The sequence below is a fragment of the Diadema setosum genome, chromosome 20 (genome assembly GCF_964275005.1).
Source record: "Diadema setosum chromosome 20, eeDiaSeto1, whole genome shotgun sequence".
Taxonomy (NCBI): domain Eukaryota; kingdom Metazoa; phylum Echinodermata; class Echinoidea; order Diadematoida; family Diadematidae; genus Diadema; species Diadema setosum.
Genome location: NC_092704.1, coordinates 11609195 through 11633369, shown reverse-complemented (window position 1 = coordinate 11633369; position 24175 = coordinate 11609195). Strand labels below are relative to the sequence as shown.

The 24175-nt window shown below is 39.3% G+C and overlaps 2 protein-coding genes and 1 pseudogene across 2 annotated transcripts; all 3 read left to right on the top strand.

Annotated features, from left to right (window-relative positions):
* Positions 1-99: 99 nt before the first annotated feature.
* LOC140243406 (uncharacterized) lies at positions 100-5041 on the top strand. The gene is made up of 8 exons (XM_072323087.1): positions 100-106; positions 408-602; positions 870-1280; positions 1628-1816; positions 3347-3370; positions 3576-3740; positions 4008-4418; positions 4767-5041. The coding sequence occupies exons 1-8, from the start codon at positions 100-102 to the stop codon at positions 5039-5041; spliced, it is 1677 nt and encodes a 558-aa protein (XP_072179188.1).
* Positions 5042-5983: 942 nt separating this feature from the next.
* Positions 5984-15556, top strand: LOC140243405 (uncharacterized). Its single transcript, XM_072323086.1, has 7 exons — positions 5984-6101; positions 6722-7096; positions 9259-9429; positions 10117-10266; positions 11928-12191; positions 14741-14769; positions 15518-15556. Exons 2-7 carry the CDS (start codon positions 6739-6741, stop codon positions 15554-15556), a joined length of 1011 nt encoding a protein of 336 aa, XP_072179187.1. The 5' UTR covers positions 5984-6101; positions 6722-6738.
* Positions 15557-15782: 226 nt separating this feature from the next.
* LOC140243815 (uncharacterized) lies at positions 15783-19581 on the top strand (annotated as a pseudogene).
* Positions 19582-24175: the final 4594 nt, after the last annotated feature.

Below are 24175 nucleotides of genomic sequence, written 5' to 3'. Positions count from 1 at the left end.
GCCAAACCTTACATTCATTAGCGAGGACACAGTTTTTGAAATTACATCTTGAATTTCTGAACATTAAGATATGCAAAACAATAAATCATCACCTAAGTCATGGAAAGTACTTAATTTGTATTTCAATATAATATTTCAGCTCTGTCTGATGCGACTGTAATCGATCCATAACTAGAATGTTCTCTTTTTTCTCTCTCAACATTTACAGAAACGACAACTCTGGGTCAGTCAGGTAGGTCTAAGTCTGCATTGTATTTGTAACCTTTTTGAATTAACGTGTAGTAAGAAAGAAAATCGGTTATCACTAAATAATAATTACTTTAAGATCAAACTGGTTTCGGCTATTCTTCGCTATAGGTATTGTCTTCAAAATGTTTTTCTCAACTGTCATAAACATTAAGTGACAGATACATGCGTGTCGTTTTCTTTTTTAACAGAAGTCACAACAAGGTCGCGAACGCGAGCGACAACGACTACTGCTCCAGGAACCGAGCAAACAACAGCAGTCGTTGAGGAAACTACTGCCACTCCTGAAGCAACAACTACAACTCAGACAACTGTTACATCGATCACTACAGAAAGGCCGGAATCTACTACGCCAGGTACTTTTTCACTTCCATTTTTGTCGGACTTGTGTCCCAAGACTCTAAACCTGAAGGATTTCATTTGATTAGAAGGCAGTCAGACAAGTTTTCCGCGTTAACATAACCTGTTCCATCATGTACTTTCTGCTACACCACATCAAACGAGCCAGTTTGCTAAACTAGACAAGAGAATAAATACAAATGTTGGTAACTCTGTGTACCAGCCAACGGTTTTCTGTGTCCCAAACAGTTTTACGCTACAAATTATTTTCTTTTACTTTCCAGGTTATTGCAGAAAACCACTGGATGGCGAGGACCCTGATACTAAATTAAGAGTTTTACTGGACAACGTCGAAACAAACCTTTGGACGGAACCTACTTCCAATAGGAAAGTAAGAGTCATTGTCAAATCAACGGATGACACCTCCGAAGTGACGATTAAGGTATCAGCCGTCAGCATAACCACAACGAATGGCTCGCCTCCCAATACTGTCACAATTGGTGTCCCGCCGTCGAGCGATGGAGATGTTGAACGCCAATTTACAGTTGAACCCGGAGAAGATCAGCCTTCAGGAATGTACGAGTTTGAACCTTTGACTGGTTTGAATGAAGTTTATTTTGACATCACCCTTCCTGATGACTACAACGCGGCAGATTCGCAGTTGACGGTGACATTCAGAGGATGTATTGAGACAGGTAATTTCGTTTCCTTTTATTCTGGGTTCCCATATTCCTACTTTCTCATCTCTCTTGTTCTCTTATTCGATCTATAATATATCGAGTTGAATGTCCCCGTTGTTGCTTATATTCCACGGTCTATTACATTTGAAATTTCCTGTGCTCTCAATTCAGAGACAGAAAAAAAAAAAAGATTAGTTGTATGTTATTGAATTGATAAGTTCATAGTCTATACATACTGCCCGCTGGTTACTTCTGGTACTTAACCGTGCACTCAACTTTTTAGCAACAAATTCACAAGTTACATTCTGTAACGTTCCTTTCATATCTTGGATTCCCGGTGTTCTTTTTCTTTCATTAATCAGCTACGAGCATGGAAACAACAGTAGTCACAACCGTTGTCACTACAAGTGTACCTAGCAGCACGTCGAAACCCACTACAGTCACTGAAGCTACCACCACAGCTGTTACCACAACAACTCCGATGGGTACTACTAAGACGGAGGAGACCACAACTCTTTCTACTACTACCCCTGCTCAGACTACAGCAATGGGTACAGCCTTGTTGTTGTTCTTTTATATTTGGATTAATGGCCTTTCTACAAAAAAAAAATAATAATAATAATAATCTCGTGAAATCATTTTAGCTTCAATGCCAATTAAAGAAAATGGATATTACACCTTCTTCACAGTGATAGATTTTCTACAAATCAAATGAATCGCAAACCGACGTACAAATAAAATCTTCATATCTTTCAATATAGTCCAGATGACCTAACCATAACTCTTTGTTTAAACGGGATACCTTCAACATTTAATCTTGTAGAATACGTTCTAGATTCAATACCAAAAAGAAGAGAACAAACAAACAAACAAAAACAGACTTAATATGACACAACTTCACTGTACAGGCTCTTCAAGAATTTCCAACGATTTACAAGCTACCAAGCATTAACCCTATTCTAACTGGGGGGGGGGTCAAATTGACCCCCCCCCCCCTCGACATTTCGCGCCACGATTCTGCAACGCGCAAAGATTTTGCCGCGGCGTTTTGTGACTTTTTTCATTGAAGTCTCCCGCATATTTTGAGACCAAATTTGCGACGTCCGGGTACACCATTCTGAAGTTACGCAATGTTTTGCATATGCATGTCAACCCCAAAAACAGCTCAAATTCATGATTTTGTGTGCAAATCCAATGCAAATTGTGTTTTTTTGTTTAATTGATATGAATTGGATTATTTCATCTTTTAACCATTGAAATTAATCAATTCTAATGTAGATCAGCTTGGAAAAGTGCCTGCAACAAATTTTGGCAAAAAAACAATAGAAAACAAAAGGTCGAAAAAACAATAAAATACATAAGAAATTAACAAAACAATACAAAACAAAAGAAACTGACTTTGATTGCGCTATTTTTTTATAAGAAAATTGTTTGATATGTCTTGAGGAACTCTGACACAAAAATTTAGCAATCCTTCAATCTTTTTAATGGAGTTATAGGTGAAAATATGATTTCATGCATTAATTTGCATAATTAATTTATTAAAAAATATAAAATCAAATTTTTTTCTATTGTATGACCATATAATCTTGTAGTTGACATCCGGCTCTATGTACAGGCAAAATTTTGCGGCGATCGCGCGATCGGCGGCCGAGATCTGAAGGGGGGGGTCAAATTGACCCCCCCCCCCCCCAGTAAAAACTTGGTCTCAAATAGCCCAGTTAGAATAGGGTTAATGCCCAAATTTTATTTCAATAACGCAGTCCAGTAAAGTAAAACATGACTCGAAGCAGGAACCTCTCTCTTGACCAGATCAAGTGACAAGACGCTAAACTTTGTTTTTTGGTTATTGTTTTTTTAGCAGTGTATTGATGCCAAACCTTACATTCATTAGCGAGGACACAGTTTTTGAAATTACATCTTGAATTTCTGAACATTAAGATATGCAAAACAATAAATCATCACCTAAGTCATGGAAAGTACTTAATTTGTATTTCAATATAATATTTCAGCTCTGTCTGATGCGACTGTAATCGATCCATAACTAGAATGTTCTCTTTTTTCTCTCTCAACATTTACAGAAACGACAACTCTGGGTCAGTCAGGTAGGTCTAAGTCTGCATTGTATTTGTAACCTTTTTGAATTAACGTGTAGTAAGAAAGAAAATCGGTTATCACTAAATAATAATTACTTTAAGATCAAACTGGTTTCGGCTATTCTTCGCTATAGGTATTGTCTTCAAAATGTTTTTCTCAACTGTCATAAACATTAAGTGACAGTTACATGCGTGTCGTTTTCTTTTTTAACAGAAGTCACAACAAGGTCGCGAACGCGAGCGACAACGACTACTGCTCCAGGAACCGAGCAAACAACAGCAGTCGTTGAGGAAACTACTGCCACTCCTGAAGCAACAACTACAACTCAGACAACTGTTACATCGATCACTACAGAAAGGCCGGAATCTACTACGCCAGGTACTTTTTCACTTCCATTTTTGTCGGACTTGTGTCCCAAGACTCTAAACCTGAAGGATTTCATTTGATTAGAAGGCAGTCAGACAAGTTTTCCGCGTTAACATAACCTGTTCCATCATGTACTTTCTGCTACACCACATCAAACGAGCCAGTTTGCTAAACTAGACAAGAGAATAAATACAAATGTTGGTAACTCTGTGTACCAGCCAACGGTTTTCTGTTTCCCAAACAGTTTTACGCTACAAGTTATTTTCTTTTACTTTCCAGGTTATTGCAGAAAACCACTGGATGGCGAGGACCCTGATACTAAATTAAGAGTTTTACTGGACAACGTCGAAACAAACCTTTGGACGGAACCTACTTCCAATAGGAAAGTAAGAGTCATTGTCAAATCAACAGATGACACCTCCGAAGTGACGATTAAGGTATCAGCCGTCAGCATAACCACAACGAATGGCTCGCCTCCCAATACTGTCACAATTGGTGTCCTGCCGTCGAGCGATGGAGATGTTGAACGCCAATTTACAGCTGAACCCGGAGAAGATCAGCCTTCAGGAATGTACGAGTTTGAACCTTTGACTGGTTTGAATGAAGTTTATTTTGACATCACCCTTCCTGATGACTACAACGTGGCAGATTCGCAGTTGACGGTGACATTCAGAGGATGTATTGAGACAGGTAATTTCGTTTCCTTTTATTCTGGGTTCCCATATTCCTACTTTCTCATCTCTCTTGTTCTCTTATTCGATCTATAATATATCGAGTTGAATGTCCCCGTTGTTGCTGATATTCCACGGTCTATTACATTTGAAATTTCCTGTGCTCTCAATTCAGAGATAGAAAAAAAAAAGATTAGTTGTATGTTATTGAATTGATAAGTTCATAATATAGTCTATACATACTGCCCGCTGGTTACTTCTGGTACTTAACTGTGCACTCAACTTTTTAACAACCAATTCACAATTTACATTCTGTAACGTTCCTTTCATATCTTGGATTCCCGATGTTTTTTTTTTCATTAATCAGCTACGAGCATGGAAACAACAGAAGTCACAACCGTTGTCACTACAAGTGTACCTAGCAGCACGTCGAAACCCACTACAGTCACTGAAGCTACCACCACAGCTGTTACCACAACAACTCCGATGGGTACTACTAAGACGGAGGAGACCACAACTCTTTTTACTACTACCCCTGCTCAGACTACAGCAATGGGTACAGCCTTGTTGTTGTTCTTTTATATTTGGATTAATGGCCTTTCTACAAAAAAAAATAATAATAATCTCGTGAAATCATTTTAGCTTCAATGCCAATTAAAGAAAATGGATATCACACCTTCTTCACAGTGATAGATTTTCTACAAATCAAATGAATCGCAAACCGACGAACAAATAAAATCTTCATATCTTTCAATATAGTCCAGATGACCTAACCATAACTCTTTGTTTAAACGGGATATCTTCAACATTTAATCTTGTAGAATACGTTCTAGATTCAATACCAAAAAGAAGAGAACAAACAAACAAAAACAGACTTAATATGACACAACTTCACTGTACAGGCTCTTCAAGAATTTCCAACGATTTACAAGCTACCAAGCATTAATGCCCAAATTTTATTTCAATAACACAGTCCAGTAAAGTAAAACATGACTCGAAGCAGGAATCTCTCTCTTGACTAGATCAAGTGACAAGACGCTAAATTTTGTTTTTTGGTTATTGTTTTTTTTTTTAGCAGTGTATTGATGCCAAACCTTACATTCATTAGCGAGGACACTGTTTTTGAAATTACGTCTTGAATTTCTGAACATTAAGATATACAAAACAACAAATCATCACCTAAGTCATGGAAAGTACTTAATTTGTATTTCAATATAGTATTTCAGCTCTGTCTGATGCGACTGTAATCGATCCATAACTAGAATGTTCTCTTTTTTTTTCTCTCTCTCTCTCTCAACATTTACAGAAACGACAACTCTGGGTCAGTCAGGTAGGTCTAAGTCTGCATTGTATTTCTAACCTTTTTGAATTAACAGTTGTGAGAAAGAAAAAATCGGTTATCACTCAACAATAATTATTTTGGGATCAAGCTGGTTTCGGCTATTCTTCGCCATAGGTATTGTCTCGGAAAAGTTTCTCTCAACTGTCATAAACATTGAGTGACAGATACATGCGTGTCGTTTTCTTTTTTTAACAGAAGTCACAACAAGGTCGCGAACGCGAGCGACAACGACTACTGCTCCAGGAACCGAGCAAACAACATCAGTCGTGGAGGAAACTACTGCCACTCCTGAAGCAACAACTACAACTTGGACAACTGTTACATCGATCACTTCAGGAAGGCCGGAATCTACTACGCCAGGTAACATCTGCTCGCATGTTCATGTCATAGGTGTCCACAGACTAAATCTTTGCTGGTTATACATGTAAGGGACTGGATAACAGGCAGAAAAGTTTATCATACTCGTCCACATCTTTTACAATCCAACAGATGCATTTCAGTTAGCTATTTTTCATCCACTAGCTGGAAGAGTTTAGTAGTAAAACGTTGCAACTTGACAAATTGAGTAAATGTTGATATCAACCATGTCCTGTAGACAATTCACGCCGCAAACTACAGTCTCCATGACAACCGACATTTGTTTCATTTGAGAGTACTACTTGGTGTTTGCAGACAGTTTAATTACCTTCATCCAAATTTAACCACAATTTCTGTTCTTTTGGTTGTAATCTTCTAACTGAATCGAGTTAGTCGTGGAGAACTCTCTCCCTCTTTAGCTTGTACATTGCGTTTATATTTTTGCCGTATTTCAGTAAGTGTCGATTAGATAACCATCAAGAAATATTACTAGACTAGATGGGAGCTAGTTGATTACTGATATGAATGGGCGTACTGGTTTACGTACTGTACAAAGAAAAAAAAAGGTAAAAAAATGCTCTTCTAAGACCTGTATATCTACATCCTTGAAATTACTCTTGCAGGGATATGCAAAGATCCAATGGACGAGTTCGTAAGTCAGCTGCTATCCAGTGGCGGGGCCGTCCAGAACAGTGCATGGACTGCGACCGCAGCCAGCGACAGCCTCACTCTCCAATTGACGCGACGAATCAAGCTGACGGCCATTGAAGTCGTGCAGGACAGCGGTCCGGCCATCTCGCAACTCTCCGTCAGGTACGACGGCGGCGACGCTCTCGGTGAAGTCGAGGCACAGCTCTCCTCGCCGACCGGAGGCATCTTCTCCGTCCCCGGCAACGAGCTCGGTGCGACTCCGATCTCGAGTCTGACTATACTCCTAGATGGCTTCACCGCGTATCCCGTGACTACCGAATTCAGATTACGCGGATGCGTGTACAGTGGTAAGAGAACCTTCTGTTTAACATGCCACAAGTCTAAGAGGCATTGTTTAGACGTTCTGCTGTTATCGGCTTCTCTGGGTTTTTAGCTCACCTGAGCCGAAGGCTGAAGTGAGCTATTGCGATCGCTCTTCGTCCGGCGTCCCTCGTCAGTCGTGCGTCGTCCGTCGTGCGTAAACTCTTACATTTTCATCTTCTTCTTGAGAACCCCTTGACCGATTTTCACCAAACTTGGCAGGTAGCATCCCTTGGGGGATAGAATCTCAATTCCATCAAATGGGCACCATGCCCCACCTGGGGGGCCCCAGGCGTCCCCCCCCCCCCTCCTCTAAGGAATCTTTACAGATTTTCTCTAGAACTGGAAGTGATTGAGCTAAGTTAATACAATGAGTCAGTATATTGATGACTGTTGTTTCAAGTTTGTTCATGGGAGAATAAGGGGTGCCTTCCCCCCCCCCCCACCCCCTTGGGACCCAAGGAAGCAGGATGGGATGGGGGGTCCAAATGCGGGCCTAAATTTTCATCTTCTTGCTGAAAACAACAAAATGGATTTTCACCAAACTTGTCAAGTAGCATTCCCATAGGGATAAGATCTCAAAATGTTTGAATGGGCACCATGCTTTCCTTGGGGGCCCCAGGGGGTCCAAACCTCCTAAATCTATGAATATTGAATAATGTTTTTCTCTAGTTCTAATCAAAAGTGATAGGGCTATAAGTCTTTTTTCCCAAGCTGCATAATCCAACGTTCTATAAAGTACAGTGTACTTGGCAGGTATTTTTACCAGCGTGATGGAATATGTAAATGGACACCATGCCCCCCATTCTCAAAGCTACCCCCACCATAAGTTTCCAATGTTCTCAGGTAAGAGTCTGCAAGAATGCATGGAAGGTGAACTTGCGATACTCAGGTGAGCGCGTGACACCCGGGTCTCTTTTTTTTTTTTTCTTGCTTTTATGAGCACATGTTAATTTTCAATCTGTTCACATCTGTAATTAGAAAGTGACGTGTTCAGTCTGTAAACAAGTCTGTAAAAAAAAAAAATCCAATTGCAGTTACCGATTGTTTGTTTGATTGTTGTTTTAGTTGTTGTTGTTCTGTTTGTTTGTTTTTGTTTTTGTTTATTTGGGGTGCTCTGTTTTTAGTATGTTAAACGGCGTACCAATAAGGAAGTTGCCCCCAAAAAAGTGCGGTCCTTGCGACCTCGGTATAATGGAGTTTTGCTGTTTTGATGAGCACACAGACTGCACTGGTTTGCAACAAATAAACAGCACGATCCGATCACAAACAGATCTTGCTGTTGTGAGGGGCAAAGAGTTCAGATGCAGTGGCATGAGCTCAGAATACTTGACATGAACGGATACCTCAAGTTTATGGAAGCAATATCCTCGTCTACATTTGCGCACGGCAATCATGGATAAAGTTTGGTAGCAAAGGTGTAACAGAAGATGACAATGAAATTAGAATATGAGACAAAACGTTTAAAAATCAATGCAATAATGTGATGGTAAATGTCAGGGGCGGATCCAGGAATTCTGTAAAGGGGGGGCGTGACTAATATTTCTGATGCCACTTCCGGGTTTCATTGCATATTTTTTTTTCTTTTTATTTCTTTTGTTTTAAACGAAAAATAAAGAGGGGGCGTGCGCCAGTTGCGCCCCCCTCTGGATCCGCCACTGAATGTGAAAGGAAAATGTTGCCAGAACTTGCTAGGTCTGCCCAGTTTATAGAGTATATAAGACGGAAGAGCGTACAGATTTCTCATCTATTATTCCCTCAGGAACAACTCGGCAATCCCTATTTAGATTTCTTGTGGGGGAGAGATTTAATAGAAGTGGAACACGTTCACGCACTTTTTGCCACTGATTGACAAATTTTCCTACATCAACGGCAGAATTTCATAAGTTCACGAACTTTTCACAGTAGGCAGAAATCCAAGAGCACCTAGTGACAGAAAAAAGTAATAGATAAATAAGTGAGATGGTTAAACGGCCGAGAAAGTGTCCATGATTGACTTAATTTTTGAATAAATGTTGAATTCATTTATGTAAGAAATTTACGTCGCTCGTCGTCACAAAAAAAAAAGGATGTTAATGGTATTGATTTCATTCATACCAACGATCAACAAAAAAAGTATTGTTTCACACTTTCCATGACATCCCCTCAGCAATTGAAACCACGACCGTGACAACAGTCTCCACCACTACAACAACACCAACGACAACGGGACAACAGGAGCCCACAACCACTGAAACGATATCCGAAGTGATCACCACAAAAACGCCCGAAGGTTCGACGACTGAGGAGAAAACTACGACCGTCTCAACACCTGCAACAGGTAAGCCTCTCAGAGAAAATCTTTTTGACTCGGCTTGAACACCCCCTCTCCTCCAAAAAACGGGGGAAAAAAGAAAATGGAAATGAAAAAATAAAGAATCTACTCTTCCTCATCTTCTTCGTCAATCAAGCAAAAGTAAAAAGGAATTAGAATGTAATTCAACCTTTCAAGGTATTCTGAGTATTTAGGAAGATGAAGCAAAAACTAATTTTCTGTCACCACCCGGTGACCAAAAATTTGCCATCATGGCATGACAAACTATTGTTGTGCTTATATTATCTTACCGTAAAGACCGCTGTGACATCGATTTGGGGGTGTTTTTGTTGTTGTTGTTGTTGTTGTTGTTTTTGTGTGTATGTGTTTATGTATCTGTGCAGCCATAACTGGAGGGGGGCTTCAATATGTCTAACAATAGTTAATCATCAATCCACTGACAAGCAATGCACCCGACTCATTGCATGACCCATTGAATCGCCTTTTCTTCTTTAATATGTTGGACGCTCCCCAGTTATGACCGGCATAAGCTACTAGTGTTATATATAAAACAGAATTGGTCTACACGGTATTTCGAGTAACTGAAATGACTGTCACATGATTGTATTGCCACCCTAAGTTTGAATCTCCATCCGTGCACGACAGACTACCTTTACTTATGATGCTTTTCTAATTGTAACTTGATGTTTCTAGAAGAGAGAACTACATTCACTCGCAGCAGAACGACAACCACGACACCTTCGACGACGACAGAGTCCGCTGTAGAGACGACCACTCGAGGGGAAACGACTTCGAAGAGGCGAACGACGACCGTCACAACTCCGGCGCCCGCTACGACCAAGGGTGAGACAGTGGTTATTGCTATGGTTATCGCAATCGTTGTCTCTCTCATGAATCCTCCCCTTAATACTAGTATACTAATGATGCACAGGATAGAGTGCGTTAGTGTAGGCGTAGTGCACTCGAGGGTATTTACAATTGTGAAACATGCACGAGGCGAAGCCGAGTGCATGTTGCACTACATTGTAAATACCCGAGAGTGAGCTACGCCTACACTAACGCCACGAAATAATCCTGTGCATCATTTGTTTTATAAAATGGGTCGAAAATTCGAAAACTAACATCATTTTTCAGCGTTTTTCACGTACCTTTGTGGGTCAAGACGTCCGAAGATGTTCGTCCCAAACTTTTACGCACGTCGCACTCGCGGAAGTCCCGCACATACAGTATAAGTATAATGGGGGGGTTGGGTTTCCGGACACCCGCATGAAAACTTACTTATTTTACATAGAATATGCACCCTTTACCTTAAAGACTTGATATAGACTCCTCATATAGGCCTACTAGACAACATACTCTGAAAACGGCGTGAGAACTAACCTGCTAAATCGTTGGATTTGCTCTTCAAAGTGACTCCATGTACGCGTCCGGTCCCATAACGCTTGGTCTACTGTACTGTACAAAGTGTACGTACAGTATACGTACGTACGCCACATATGTTATGCACAAGGGAAGACAGGCCGGCCGGCCGGCAGCCCGAACTAGAAATTGTTTACAGGTCGGAGGATTGACAGCGCGTACGCGTATGCATGCAATTCATCAAAGGAGCCGCCGCGCGCACAGACGATCGGCAATCTACCATAGGATTACAGGCAGTGCAGTTGTACTGAAGTAAAGGAAGGGGGTGTGTCTCATTTCAGCGCTCCCTATTGGCTACATTCTTGAACCCATTTTATAATAATTCCCTTTGCACTGCTTGATTGACGAACAAAGTGTATCTGCAGTCTTTGCGTGATTCCTGGGGGTGTTTCAGAAGGAATTTAAGTCGATCATAAATTCTAGATAAACTTAAAATTATGGTATGCTGTATGTGTTTTCAGTGATATTTCAACTTCCAAATGAAAATAAAAATTTTGGAGACTTTTTCATGTGGACATGAACACACAAAATAAAATTAGGAACAAAGGAACTTTTCTGTAAATTTTGGTCACAATTAGTGTGGATTTTTTTGAAAACTTTAGATAAGAGTATAAACCAATGGCATACCATAATTATAAATTGATCTTAAAATTTAGGATTGACTTCAATTCTTTGTGAAACAACCTCCTTGGCTGGTGTGAATATGTAACTCTTTGGCAGATTAAGTTGCAAATGTGTGTATATAATGAGAAATCAGCAAAAGTGTAAAGCCTGATTTCTGTCAGAAGGAGCTGGTGTAAACAAGAACTCGATGCCAAAAGCAAGGGTTAGAAAATGTGGTCGTGCAGCATTTTTGGGCAATATGGATCAAGCTGAAAGATGACAAGATAGCGATCATAGAAAAAGAGGGAGGAGGGGTTCAAGCTGGAAAGATGGCAAGCTAGCGATTATAGAAAAAGAGGGAGAAGGAGGGGTTTTGAAGCAAAAGAGATTTATAGAGAAAGGGGCAGTGTTGTTATTCCAACCTTTTTCCCTTACAAAAATCATTAAGCATTCTGTATATTTCATGTGATTTTGGTTTTCAGGTGAGGTATCTACCACTCTCATCGTTACTGTGACAACCACACCGCAGGGTAGTACTGAAGAAACATCCGAGATTAGTTCCACCACTGTGGAGGGCGTCACGACCACGGAGAGAATCACAACGACTCCGACATCGATCACCAGAGAGGTGACGACCATGGAGGGATCAACTTCTACAACAAAAGCTACCACCAAACCTCGCCCCACTGCTCCTACAACTCCTACAACGATCGCATACACCACAACGCCCTCTTTCAATGCCACTGGTACGGATTCGTGTCATGCAGTGTCCCCCCTCCCCTTTTTTTATCTTTCCTTCACCTCCCCTGTACAATAGAAAATTGCAAATAAGTGTATAGAGTTGCTCCTTTTTATACCCCCTCCAAACGAAGTTTGAAGGGGGTATATAGGAATCAGCGGACGGTCGGTCGGGCGGGCGGTCGGTCCGTTGCAAATCTTGCGTCGCGAACTACTTCCTCAGTTTTCAACCGATTCCCATAAAACTTGGCACAGATGTGTGCCTTGGGTTGTAGATGTGCAAGACGTATTTTTTGACAGTACCCAAAAGTACTTTGCCATGGTAACGGCATATTATGGGCAAAAATGGGTACAAATCTTGCGTCGCGAACTCCTCCCACAGTTTTTGATCAATTTTTATGAAATTAGGTACAGATGTTCGTCTGAATATGTTAATGTGCAAGACACATATTTCCGCAGTGGCAAAAAGTGCGTTGCCATGGTAACAGCATGTTATTGGTAAAATATAGGGCAAAATGCTTCATGGCAAAACTGCTTCATCAGTGTTCTTCCAATTCTCATGGAATTCATATTGAATGTTTGTCTTAGGATATAGGTCAGCATGACACATTTCTTAACAGTGACAAAAAGTATGTTGCCATGGTAACAGCTCACATATCATGAGCCAAAATGATGGAAAATTTTGTGTTGCAAACTACTTCCTCAGTTTTTGCCCAATTTCCATGAAACTTGGTACAGATGTGTGCCTTTGGTTGTAGATGTGCAAGACACATTTTTTGACAGTACCCGAAAGTACGTTGCCATGGTAATGGCATATTAATGGCAGAAGATCAAGGAAAGATCTTGCGGATTTAACTACTTCCTCAGTTTTTTGACCAAAGCTTATGAAATGTGGCACACACCTTGATCTTGGTGGGAAGATGTGGAAGACATATCTTTCGGACGTTTCGGAAGCTGCGTTGCCATGGTAACGGCATATAAATGGCAGAAGATCACGGAAAGATCTTGCGGATTGAACTACTTCCTCTGTGTTCGACTGAAGCTCATGAAATGTGGCACACACATTGGTCTTGGTGGGAAGATGTGCAAGACATATTTTTTGGACGTGTCGGAAGCTGCGTTGCAATGGTAACGGCATATTAATGGCGGAAGATCAAGGAAAGATCTTGTGGATTGAACTACTTCCTCAGTTTTTGACAAAAGCTTATGAAATGTGGCACACACAATAGTCTTGGTGGGAAGATGTGCAAGACATATTTTTTGGACGTGTCAGAAGCTGCGTTGCCATGGTAACGGCATATTAATGGCGGAAGATCAAGGAAAGATCTTGTGGATTGAACTACTTCCTCAGTTTTTGACAAAAGCTTATGAAATGTGGCACACACAATAGTCTTGGTGGGAAGATGTGCAAGACATATTTTTCGGACGTGTCGGAAGCTGCGTTGCCATGGTAACAGCATTTAAATGGCAGAAGATCAAGGAAAGATCATTCCTTGGGTAAGACTGTCGTCACGGGGCGGGGGTATTAATCACCTTCAGTGATATTTCTAGTTTTAATGGGGAACAGGGATAGAGAATAAGAGGTGTATTCAGGAATTGAAAAGATAAACATTGGGTATCCACTGAAAATGGGTCTCTCATTGTGTGAATAACTAATTACAAACTGACTAACCAAAACAGGTAAGTGTAGTAAAGGACCTACACGCGTATGTAATCCACATTCATGATGACTTGTACTGATTTATGATACCCAGATCATCAGTTAGGCCAAAAGAATATCTGAATACGTGCCCTAATATATTCCATTACAATTTTCTGCCTCTTTGTTCAAATTACTTGGATCTGCAAAAAAAAAAAAAAAAATGGAATCAAGATTCTGTCAATGACATCATCTGTCAATCACGTTACATCACTAATTGATTGAAAGAGTACATTGGAATGCACCTTCCCTAAACTGAGCATATAACTTGCATGTTTCTATGCTACTGAATATGACTTTAAGAAAAGACACTTAACTGTTGGAAGTATGCAAGTTACGCTCAGTTCGAGGGAAGGTGCATTCCAATGTCTTGTATAATCTCATTAGTATTGGGTGAACACGCATCTGCATTGTATAGGTCCTTGGCCTTTACGTAGTCAACTTCTGATCAACAATGTCATTCAAACCAAGTTCACTGCCATGTTGCTGTGAGAACGAGAAGAGTCTATGAGATGCTGTTAGCAAGTATTCACAACACAAGCGATGTGATGGAATGGGTGAAACGATTGTCACAAGTGGAAAGGGAAAATGAAGTTAAGTGACACGTGAAAATCACTCTGCAGTGATTGATGACATTGATACCACGAGCATTACATCAGCTGCAGCTATTTCAGATAGCAGGCCAGCAAGAAAGCAGTACAATACCGAGTACCAAAACTGGATGAAAGTGGTTTCTTGAAATGTACTTGACTTGTCTTAAATCCATTGACTTCTCTATGAGGAATCTCTCTCAAATTTTGGCATGTAATTCAAAATAATGGTATGTTCTGTATTTTACTTTTCTTGTTTCACCTTCAGGGTGCTGGAAAGATGGCATTCTCTATGAGGTGAGAAAGAAATATATGATTATGACAAAAAGAAAACCCTTCTAATCTTGTTGAAATTTTGGTTTGTTTGTGTCTTTCTTTTTTTTTTTTGGTTCATTTATTTGCCTATTCTCACATTTTCCGGGGGGGGGGGGGGGGGGGGGGGGGGGGGGGGGGGGGAGAGAATTGAGGGGGTTTATGATAGTGGCCAGACCTATCCATGTATTATTTTCTAGTGATTACACTTGATGCAGCTGTTAAGTGTGAATGGAATGTACTAGGTAAACGAAATGAAAATCAAAGGCTTGGCCAATGTGGCCTTTCTCTCTCTCTCTCCTTATTCTCTTGCTCTCCCCAACCCCCCCCCCCTTCTCCCTCTCTCCCTCCCTCTCTCTCTCTCTCTCTCTCTCTCTCTCTCTATCTCTATCTTTTTCTCCCTTTCTATGGGCTCCTTCTTTGCTCCAATTAACTTTCAAACATATCCTCGTACCATCTTTCGACCAACGATGCACTAGTGATAATAGGGTCTGATTTAATTACCCAGGGTTGCCGTCTAAACTCAGGCACTACACTTCTGAAAGGATTCGGTCATTATTATTGGGCGCCCCCCCACCCCCCCCCAATGTTGCCAGTTTTCATTAATACACCAATCCTACATCAAGACAGGACACAAGTCAGTAGAATGTCTTTTGCAAGGATGTACAGTGTACACAGAGGGCGAAATTTGAAGAGTCTTACTTCCAAAAATCTTTTTTCCTGCACGATACAGTGTGCCCATCTCTGTGGTATAATGATATTTGAACAATGATCAAGATGATGATGATGAAGATAATGACGGTGATGATGGTGATGATAATAATGAAGAGGAAGATGATAGTAATGATAAGGATGATGATGATGATGATGATGATGATGATGATGATGATGACAGTGATGATAAAGAGGACAGGATAGTTGTAGTAACACTTCAATTCACCACGTCTTCTGTAAATGCAGTGGGAAGAAGTGGTGTTCTCCACCACCCGTGCACCAAGATGATCTGCAAAGAAGGCGTTGGTATCATGAGCATCGAGGAATCCTGTCAGGACTTGGAGTGTGAGGTAAGGGGGCACCTTGGTGTGAAAAATCCAACCCATGCTGAAGACGATTGACATGACACGAAACTAGAGAAGCACTCTGAGAACGCAGACCTCTGCCAAACAGCTCATTTCCTCCACTGATCTTGTTCTTCCATAGAGATCAGTGATTTCCACTCATACGTATGCAATGCCATGCTGAAAGTCGCCCGATTTCCCAATATAGAAGCCTTTTGTTACCTCATCAAATTCCAGCTGCACGGCGCGCCTCGCCTTAGCAAAACTAGAGCACGCACTTTAGTGCGTGTATGAAACCTCAAAAATGCGCAGGTTGAACTTCCAAGTTCATTGACCTACCTGCCAAAATATCAAAAATCCTTCATAAATCCATAAAAATTCCTGGATCACTACCAAAATTTAACCATCTGTTACTTGTGTCATTTTCAAACTTTCCTGTAAGTTTCATCTAAATCCGTTCACAACTTTTTGAGTTATTTTACACACGGACAAACAAACAAACCAACGCCAAAGAAAACATAACCTCCTCCTTGGCGGAGGTAATAAAGTCAGCTAGCATGGCAAGGCAGTCTGCATTGCACTTGGACGACAGAAAATATTTCCATTACATCTTTCTTTTTTTGTTGGTCCAATTATGAAAAATGTTTAGAGCTCTATTTGGAGTTCTATTCTTCACCTTCTTGAAGCAACAGGAGTCTCCTTAAAGATTCACGTTAATTCCTGACCACCTCTATCAACTTGAAGTCACACAACATAATATAACCACAAAGTAACTTTATGTGATATAACCTCCCTTCATATACTTCGTTCAAGTAATGTGGACATGCAGTGCAACAAGATCTGATGCAGCAAACTAGGGTTACCTTGAACCCACAACCTTTACATGTTTTGTGCTTGCAGTTGTTGTTGTTGTTGTTTTTTTCTTATATTCCTGTTCTCTTTTTTTATGACCCTGTGGTATTTGTTTGCTTATTTTGCCTGTTTGGGTTTTGTTTGTTTGTTTGTTTGTTTGTTTTTTAAATCATTGAAAAATGAATCAACAAGCCAGCAAAATATTTAGAATGTTTTGTAGTTGTGGTACATAGATGTTTGATGTTTAATGTCTTATCATTATTTTTGTGTTTGCCATATCGAAAATGACAAGCTTCATTGTATCACGGTTCTCTGCTCCTATTTTGTATTTCAGGGCAACTTGTCTACGTTGAGGGAGAATGCTGTCCATATGTGGTAAGAACCTTTACTCCAACTCCAACTATGTTACAATTCCCTTTGTCTAAAGGTAAAACAGAACTGTTGATTTTGGCTTTAAGATGTACACACATTATGCATATTGTGTGTACAATGAGGCTGTGATATAACACAATTTCAGTGAATTTATTCCACCCCCTTCCGATACATCGTGATTCTTTCAGATTTGAGACATGCTTCACCCAGTTCTTGCAAGGGAGGAGTTAAGCTACATGTATGTGGGTATTTGACTCTCTGTGCGCTTTAAGTGCTGATTGGCACACAGAAACCCAGAGCATTGCACACACTGTCCAAAGTCTCTGGCACAATAAGCGTTAATGGGAACATGAAAACATCAGGGAGAAGCAATGCACACTGTCTAAGCTCTTGTTAATCACAGGCTTGGAGAAAGTAGAAAGTAGAAACTTCTAGAAAGTATATGATCTTGCTTGAAGTGCAGAAAGCATTCACGGAAACTCCCAGCAAACTGGTTCATAAAGTCATATACATGTACACTCCCGTCACCCGTGCACTGCTAATGTCTTCTCTCCCTCCAACTCCACAGAGAAACCACTTCCGACTTGCGAAGCCAAGCGTGAGAGGCAGGAGCAGATGGTGATTGATGGCTGCATATCCCAGGGTCCCGTCATCCTCTCCTACTGCTCCGGTCTGTGCGAGTCCAACTCCACCGCTCTCATGGGCCCGCCTTTCATCGAGATGAACTGCCACTGCTGCAAGCCCACGGCCTGGTACAACACGACCTTGACGTTCGAGTGCGAAGACGCGACGCAAAACTTCCAGCGGAGTACTTCATCATCGAGGAGTGCGACTGCGAATCTTGCGGCTTCGACCCCCGAGAGTCAGCCAGTAGGTGCCAGTCGCCGCGGCGACAGCCACAGATAGGCCGTAGGGGATGAGATCAACAAAGATTTTAATGACAACAAGAATACTTGCTATATTTTTTGTTCCTCCATAGATAGATTCAGCTGCTGGTTTAGATAGAGAGTGGTTAAGGTAGATGTCTTGCATACCAATCAATCTTGTAATCAATCACAACACTTCATTTTTACAACTATATGGATCCACATCATGTGCATGATTGTCATTGTTGACATATATCAACGATGTGTGGAGTCTTATTAGTATCCATGGTAACAGCTGTAAACAATTTCCACTCCTGTAAACTTTGCTGCACTGGAAAGGTAGATGTTTACAATGTTCAAGTCAACTGCAAAAATGTCCCAACACTGATGCGACTTTTGTAAGGCCATTTTCTTCACAAGACTCACGCCAGATTAATGTTTTGCATGATCAATAGAAATTACCATCAAATAAATTCAAATTTTGAAAGCTTATATTCCATTTTGGTGCACATTGAACAAGTCCTATATTATATCCACTCAACACAAGTCCACCTGTTGACAGATCTAATCATCTACACCATGAGTGTGATAAGACTTTTGACATGCACCAGTCTTGCGGGAACATTAAGTGAATTCAACACTAATAACTTGGTGATAATCATATGAGGTATAATGAATTCTAAATATGGTACATGCAGCTCCCTTAATGTACAGGTTAGCAATGAAGACATGTATACACCTGAAACTGGGAATGACGTGTAGTAAAGCATATCAGTGCACAGTAGCAATAAGATTGGCTTCAGATTGGCATTCTAATGAATGTTCATTCCAATTGCACAGAAAAGAACAAAACTAGAATATATACATTATGATTCATTTATTCTGATGTACATGTATGTGTAGACTGACCCATCTTATTAACTGCTACATGATAAATATGATGCACTGTTTCATTCAATTTACACGTACACATTTCAAAGCTTAACTTTTCGTGAAATACACTGCGTAACAATAGAAACACAATTGTGGGCACATGTGTGGCCAGCTAAATGGAAGTTAGACACTTTGCAACCCGACACGCCTCTGAAGCAAATATACGTTAAGATACAGAATGGGCAAATTTCACATGTATTTGCACATAGGGAAGGTTCTAGAAAAGGTACTATATGACAGGCATATACTTAACAACTTTCAAATTGGCAGCATTGTGCATGTCTACATGCTTACCATATTCAGATTCTGGAAAGAAAAAAAAAGAAGAAGAAGAAGAAGAAGGAAAAAAAACATTCTTAACTTTGCCATTGTTAATGATGGTCGTTTCAATAATGACACTCGCTTGCGCCAGTACTGAATCTTAATGGTGGGTGTACAAAACATCGCCGCCACAAGACTGGAGTTGGACATTCAAGGGCACTGCCTCGGTGCAATTCAGCATCACCAGCTGTAGGCCTAACTTCATGCACGTGAATCGCACGTAACCTTGAGAAAAGTTTAAATTAATATTAATTCTGCTGCCACTGACCTTTAACGGGTTCTTTTACTTTAAATTGCTGTGTAATATCATGATATACTGTACATTTTACTTGAATATTGTGTTTGATGTTCACTGTAAACTTATTTCCCACTATGTTAACTCAACATACTTAGCTGGCAGCTGAATAAATTGCATTATGAAATTGAATAAAAGCAGTTTTAGGACTCATCATTTTCTTCTCTATCACTAAAAGTTCACTACAGTGGACTCCCGTTATAACGAAGTCCTCAGGACCGGCAGTTTTCTTGCGTTATAACGAAATTTCGTTATAACCGAATGAATAAACAATAAAAATACATAGAGTTGATAATGTTGCGGCCCTAAATTTTATTTCGTTGTAACCGGAATTTCGTTATAACCGTGTTCGTTATAACGGGAGTGCACTGTATTAAAGATCTGTAGTCTTTGTTTGCATGAGAGAAAAGGTGAGAGGGAGAGAGAAAGTTTAAATAGTTTTGGTTGAGATATGGGGTTCAGATTTTCACTTTTTGCAAGATACGGTGTAATAAGAAACCACTAATGAAATATACAGTTGAACCTCTCGTATCCGGACAAGTCGGGACCGGGGCTCATCCGGATAAGGGATTTGGCCGGATATGGGAGACTCAATGCTTTATACATGTACATATACATACACATGTACTGATGTAGACCATTGTAGTACCACATGTAGTAATGTGTATACCGCAACCTTTTCATTGTTACACTCAGTAACAGACCCCAAAATAGAGGTTCGTGTTTGCAAGAATGAAATCATTTTCTTTTATAAATTCTTGGGATGATTTACCTAAATCATTATTAAGAAATGTATCAAGTATATGTAATTCATGTGTGTTTGTGTAGGAGTTCTCAAGGAGTTGGGAATCCCCCTTTCCTCCCGTAATTCTTAAAAAAAGATTAAAAAAATCACGGCGAGATTGCGTCCGGATAATAGAGAGATCCGGATAAAGGGAGGCCGGATAATAGAGGTTCAACTGTATGTATGAAAGAGTATACAATTCTAAGAGGAATTCAGAGTTAATTTATTGAAAATCAGTTTTGAAATGGCTGAGATATCAACAACAACCACAAAAAAAAAAAAACAATCAGGTGCTAATAAAAAGGTGTTTAACACCTTTTAATAGGACCTTTGTTTGTGGATATCTCTGCCATTTCTAAACCAATTTTCATCAAAGAAACTTTGAATTCCTCTTCAAATTGTGTGCACTTTCATATTTCACAAGATGTTTCAAATTATCTCACAAAAAGTTGGAAACCTGAAGCCCCCATCTCAACAAAAATTATACCATCCCTGTAATGCCACACACTATAATAAACGTCAAATAGAATTTGAGTGATTTTAAATCCCTCGACATGTATTCCTCACATCCTTTACACCTAAAACAAATTAGTCGTCTCATAATGTGAAAGTACTTCCATTAAATCCTCAACTACATCTACAGTGTATGTATGCATCAAATACATCTCAAATGCACATAAATTTTTTAAAAAAAAAAATGTAAGTTGAAATGTACACCAACAGCAGGCCTATATCCATATTGTGTCAAATGTACAATAAAATCAATTAGTTCAGTTACTGATCATTTTTTTATTTAAGGGCAGCGGTCCACTAAGAGTGTTTCCTGTTGCCTAAACAGTGATTTTCACAATTAACAGAAAACTGCAAATCCTGAGCAACACTTTTTTTAACATTACAACATTATGATTATGAGTTCTTCATTATTTCGTGCCAGCGGTCTATTTCTCAACACATTCCATAATTCCAGGCTTTTTCAGGATGGAAGTTGCAGTATTATATGAAATTATGTGTTTATGGAGTCATCTATTTATAGACAGTATCATTCTCAATGGGAAGGCATGTGTCTGTGTCTGTGTCTCTGTGTGTGTGTGTGTGTGTGTGTGTGTGTGTGTGTGTGTGTGTGTGTGTGTGTGTGTGTGTGTGTGTGTGTGTGTGTGTGTGTGTGTATGTGTGTGTGTGTGTGTATGTGTCTGTTTCCACGTTTCCAAGAAAGTTGGAGATTTGTGATGTCTCATTATCTGGCGACTTATACCATATTTAAAGCAGACCTTTGACTGATTCTAATGTTAACAGCTGAATGTCAATATCCTCAGACACAGATGTTTATGCTCAAGTCGTGTGCCACCCATGCACTAGACCACTTCCTTAAAGGAAACCCAAACCTAAAGAGCAATGTGGACTGAGTGACAGCAGTAACATTAGAACACATCAGTGAAAGTTTGAGGAAAATCGGACAATCGATGCAAAAGTTATGAATTTTTACACTTTTGGTGTTGGAACCGCTGGATGAGGAGACTACTAGAGGTTATGACGTACAATGAGTGGACAACAATATAAAGAAAATATAAAGGGAATTCCACAAAAATTAATTTTTTGTGAAAATTACACATTCCATCAACTTGATACCGACATATGTTAAGGGTAGCAATTATTCCCGCTGCTTTCTAAAAGCGGTTAGTCAAGTGCTCTTTCATTATGCTAGAAAAGTGATTTTTTTTTTTTGTGGAATTTTCTTCATATTTTCTTTATATTGTTGTCCACTCATACGTCATAACCTCTAGTAGTCTCCTCATCCAGTGGTTCCAACACTAAAACTTTAAAAATTCATAACTTTTGCATCGATTGTCCAATTTTCCTCAAACTCTCACTGATGTGTTAAATGTAACTGCTTTCACTCAATCCACATTGCTCTTTGGGTTTGGGTTCCCTTTAAGAAAAGAAAACCAACTTAAAGAAGAAATCTACCCCCCCCCCCAAAAAAAAAAAACAAACAAACAAACAAACAAACAAACAAACAAACTTCAAAACAATGACAAAAATATTCCCTCAAAAATTATACCAATATCACAAAATCAGATAAGGAATATGGAATATGACATTTTGAAATTCAATGTTTTTCTGACATTTCTTGACCAGTCCTTATGAATATTCAAATGAGCGAGTTGACAATGTCATACCCTCATAAGATTTCATGTTTTATATGACATTTGGAAAAAATTTTATTCTTAGCTAATACAAGTACACTTGTAAAAGCATGCTCCCGTACCAAGATATATCAGACTTAACATTTATTCTTTTTTATTTTGGGTGGTTTTAAGGCAAGTTTTATATTTATACAGCTGAAATATAAGATTTTTGTCATTCTGTATATAAAATGAATAAGAAATTGTGAGAGCATGACATTGTCAACTTGCTGATTTGAATATTCGTAAGGACTAGTCAAGAAATGCTTCTTGAAAAAATGTGAAATTTCAAAATGTTGTATCTTCCTTATTTCTTGTCCAATTTTGTCTTTTGAATCGTTCTGTAAGGGATATTTTCCTCTTTTTTTAAGTTTATTCATTTTTGGGTTCGATTTCCTCTTTAACATTGTCAATAAGTTTTTCAATGGAACATTTACCAGATGTAAGTACTCTACCTTATATCAGTGCGATTCACCCTTGTAACTTGTTCAATTTCCAATAACAAAACACTTTGTGCTGGATTCCACATGCCTTCTGGCATAAAGAATAAGCATGAACATGTACACACAATGCGAGTGTAATTTATGTAATCATGTGCACATACAACAATGTATACATGCTGGCACTATATGCATGTGTGTATAATTGTGTCTATGACATATATCAATATCCAATTTCTCTTCTCCCCCAGACACACACACACATGCACACACACACACACTCACAGAGGCACATACACATACTCATTTTTAACAACATGAAAACAAGACTAATACACTGGACAAATAGATGGGCTAAATTCAAAATATACAACTATTTATGTTGCTTTTATTATCCCCTTTTTTTGAAAGAGAGCTTTGCTGATACACGAGAAGCAATACAAGGTACAATGTAATTCTATAACAGATGAGGATATAGAATAAGAATGCTGGAAATGTTGGGTATAATATATGACGAGAGAGTACTCAGTATACGGTAAGAGTATATGTTTTCTAGTCTCTTTCTAAGTCTCGGCTCCATTCAAGCAGAACTCGATACTGGCACTTCATTGAAAAGGAAGTTTCCCTAAATATACCTATAATGGATTGAGACTATCATGCAGCAAACATTAGCATATACATACAGAAGTGAATTGTGAGGAAAATTGGACAACCCATTCAAAAGGTATAAATATTAACAGTTTTGGTGCTGGCATCACCGGATGAGAAGACTTCAGTTTGTGACATCACTGCAGAAAAAGCAATACAAATAAAATTACGAAGAGAATTACACAGCATTTCAGTATTTATGATAAATACTAGTACACATTTTTTGGCTTGTTACTGACATATGCCTAGGCTAATATTATGCCCCCTGCTTTCTGAAAGAGGTATTAAAAATTGCTCTCGTTTGCTATGCTAGAAATAAAATGAAACCTTTAAGGCTTAACAGAAGTAGCTGAACCAGATGGCAATCACACTGACAATGATGGAACAAGATGAGAAACATATAGACAATGCTGAGAGAGGAGACAAGCTAGTGGAAAATGATGAACTTTGTATTTTTGAAAGGATGTGTCTATAGTGTAAAAAACACATGACATGTATTTCTAATATCATTACACATTAATTTTGATACATAATTTGGAATGAGCTCTGAATGTTCTAAGATTTTTCTTTAAATGTTTACATGATGTCAGATTTTTTGAAGGGTTTTGTTTGAAAGGAGATTTAATAATTATGTATGTC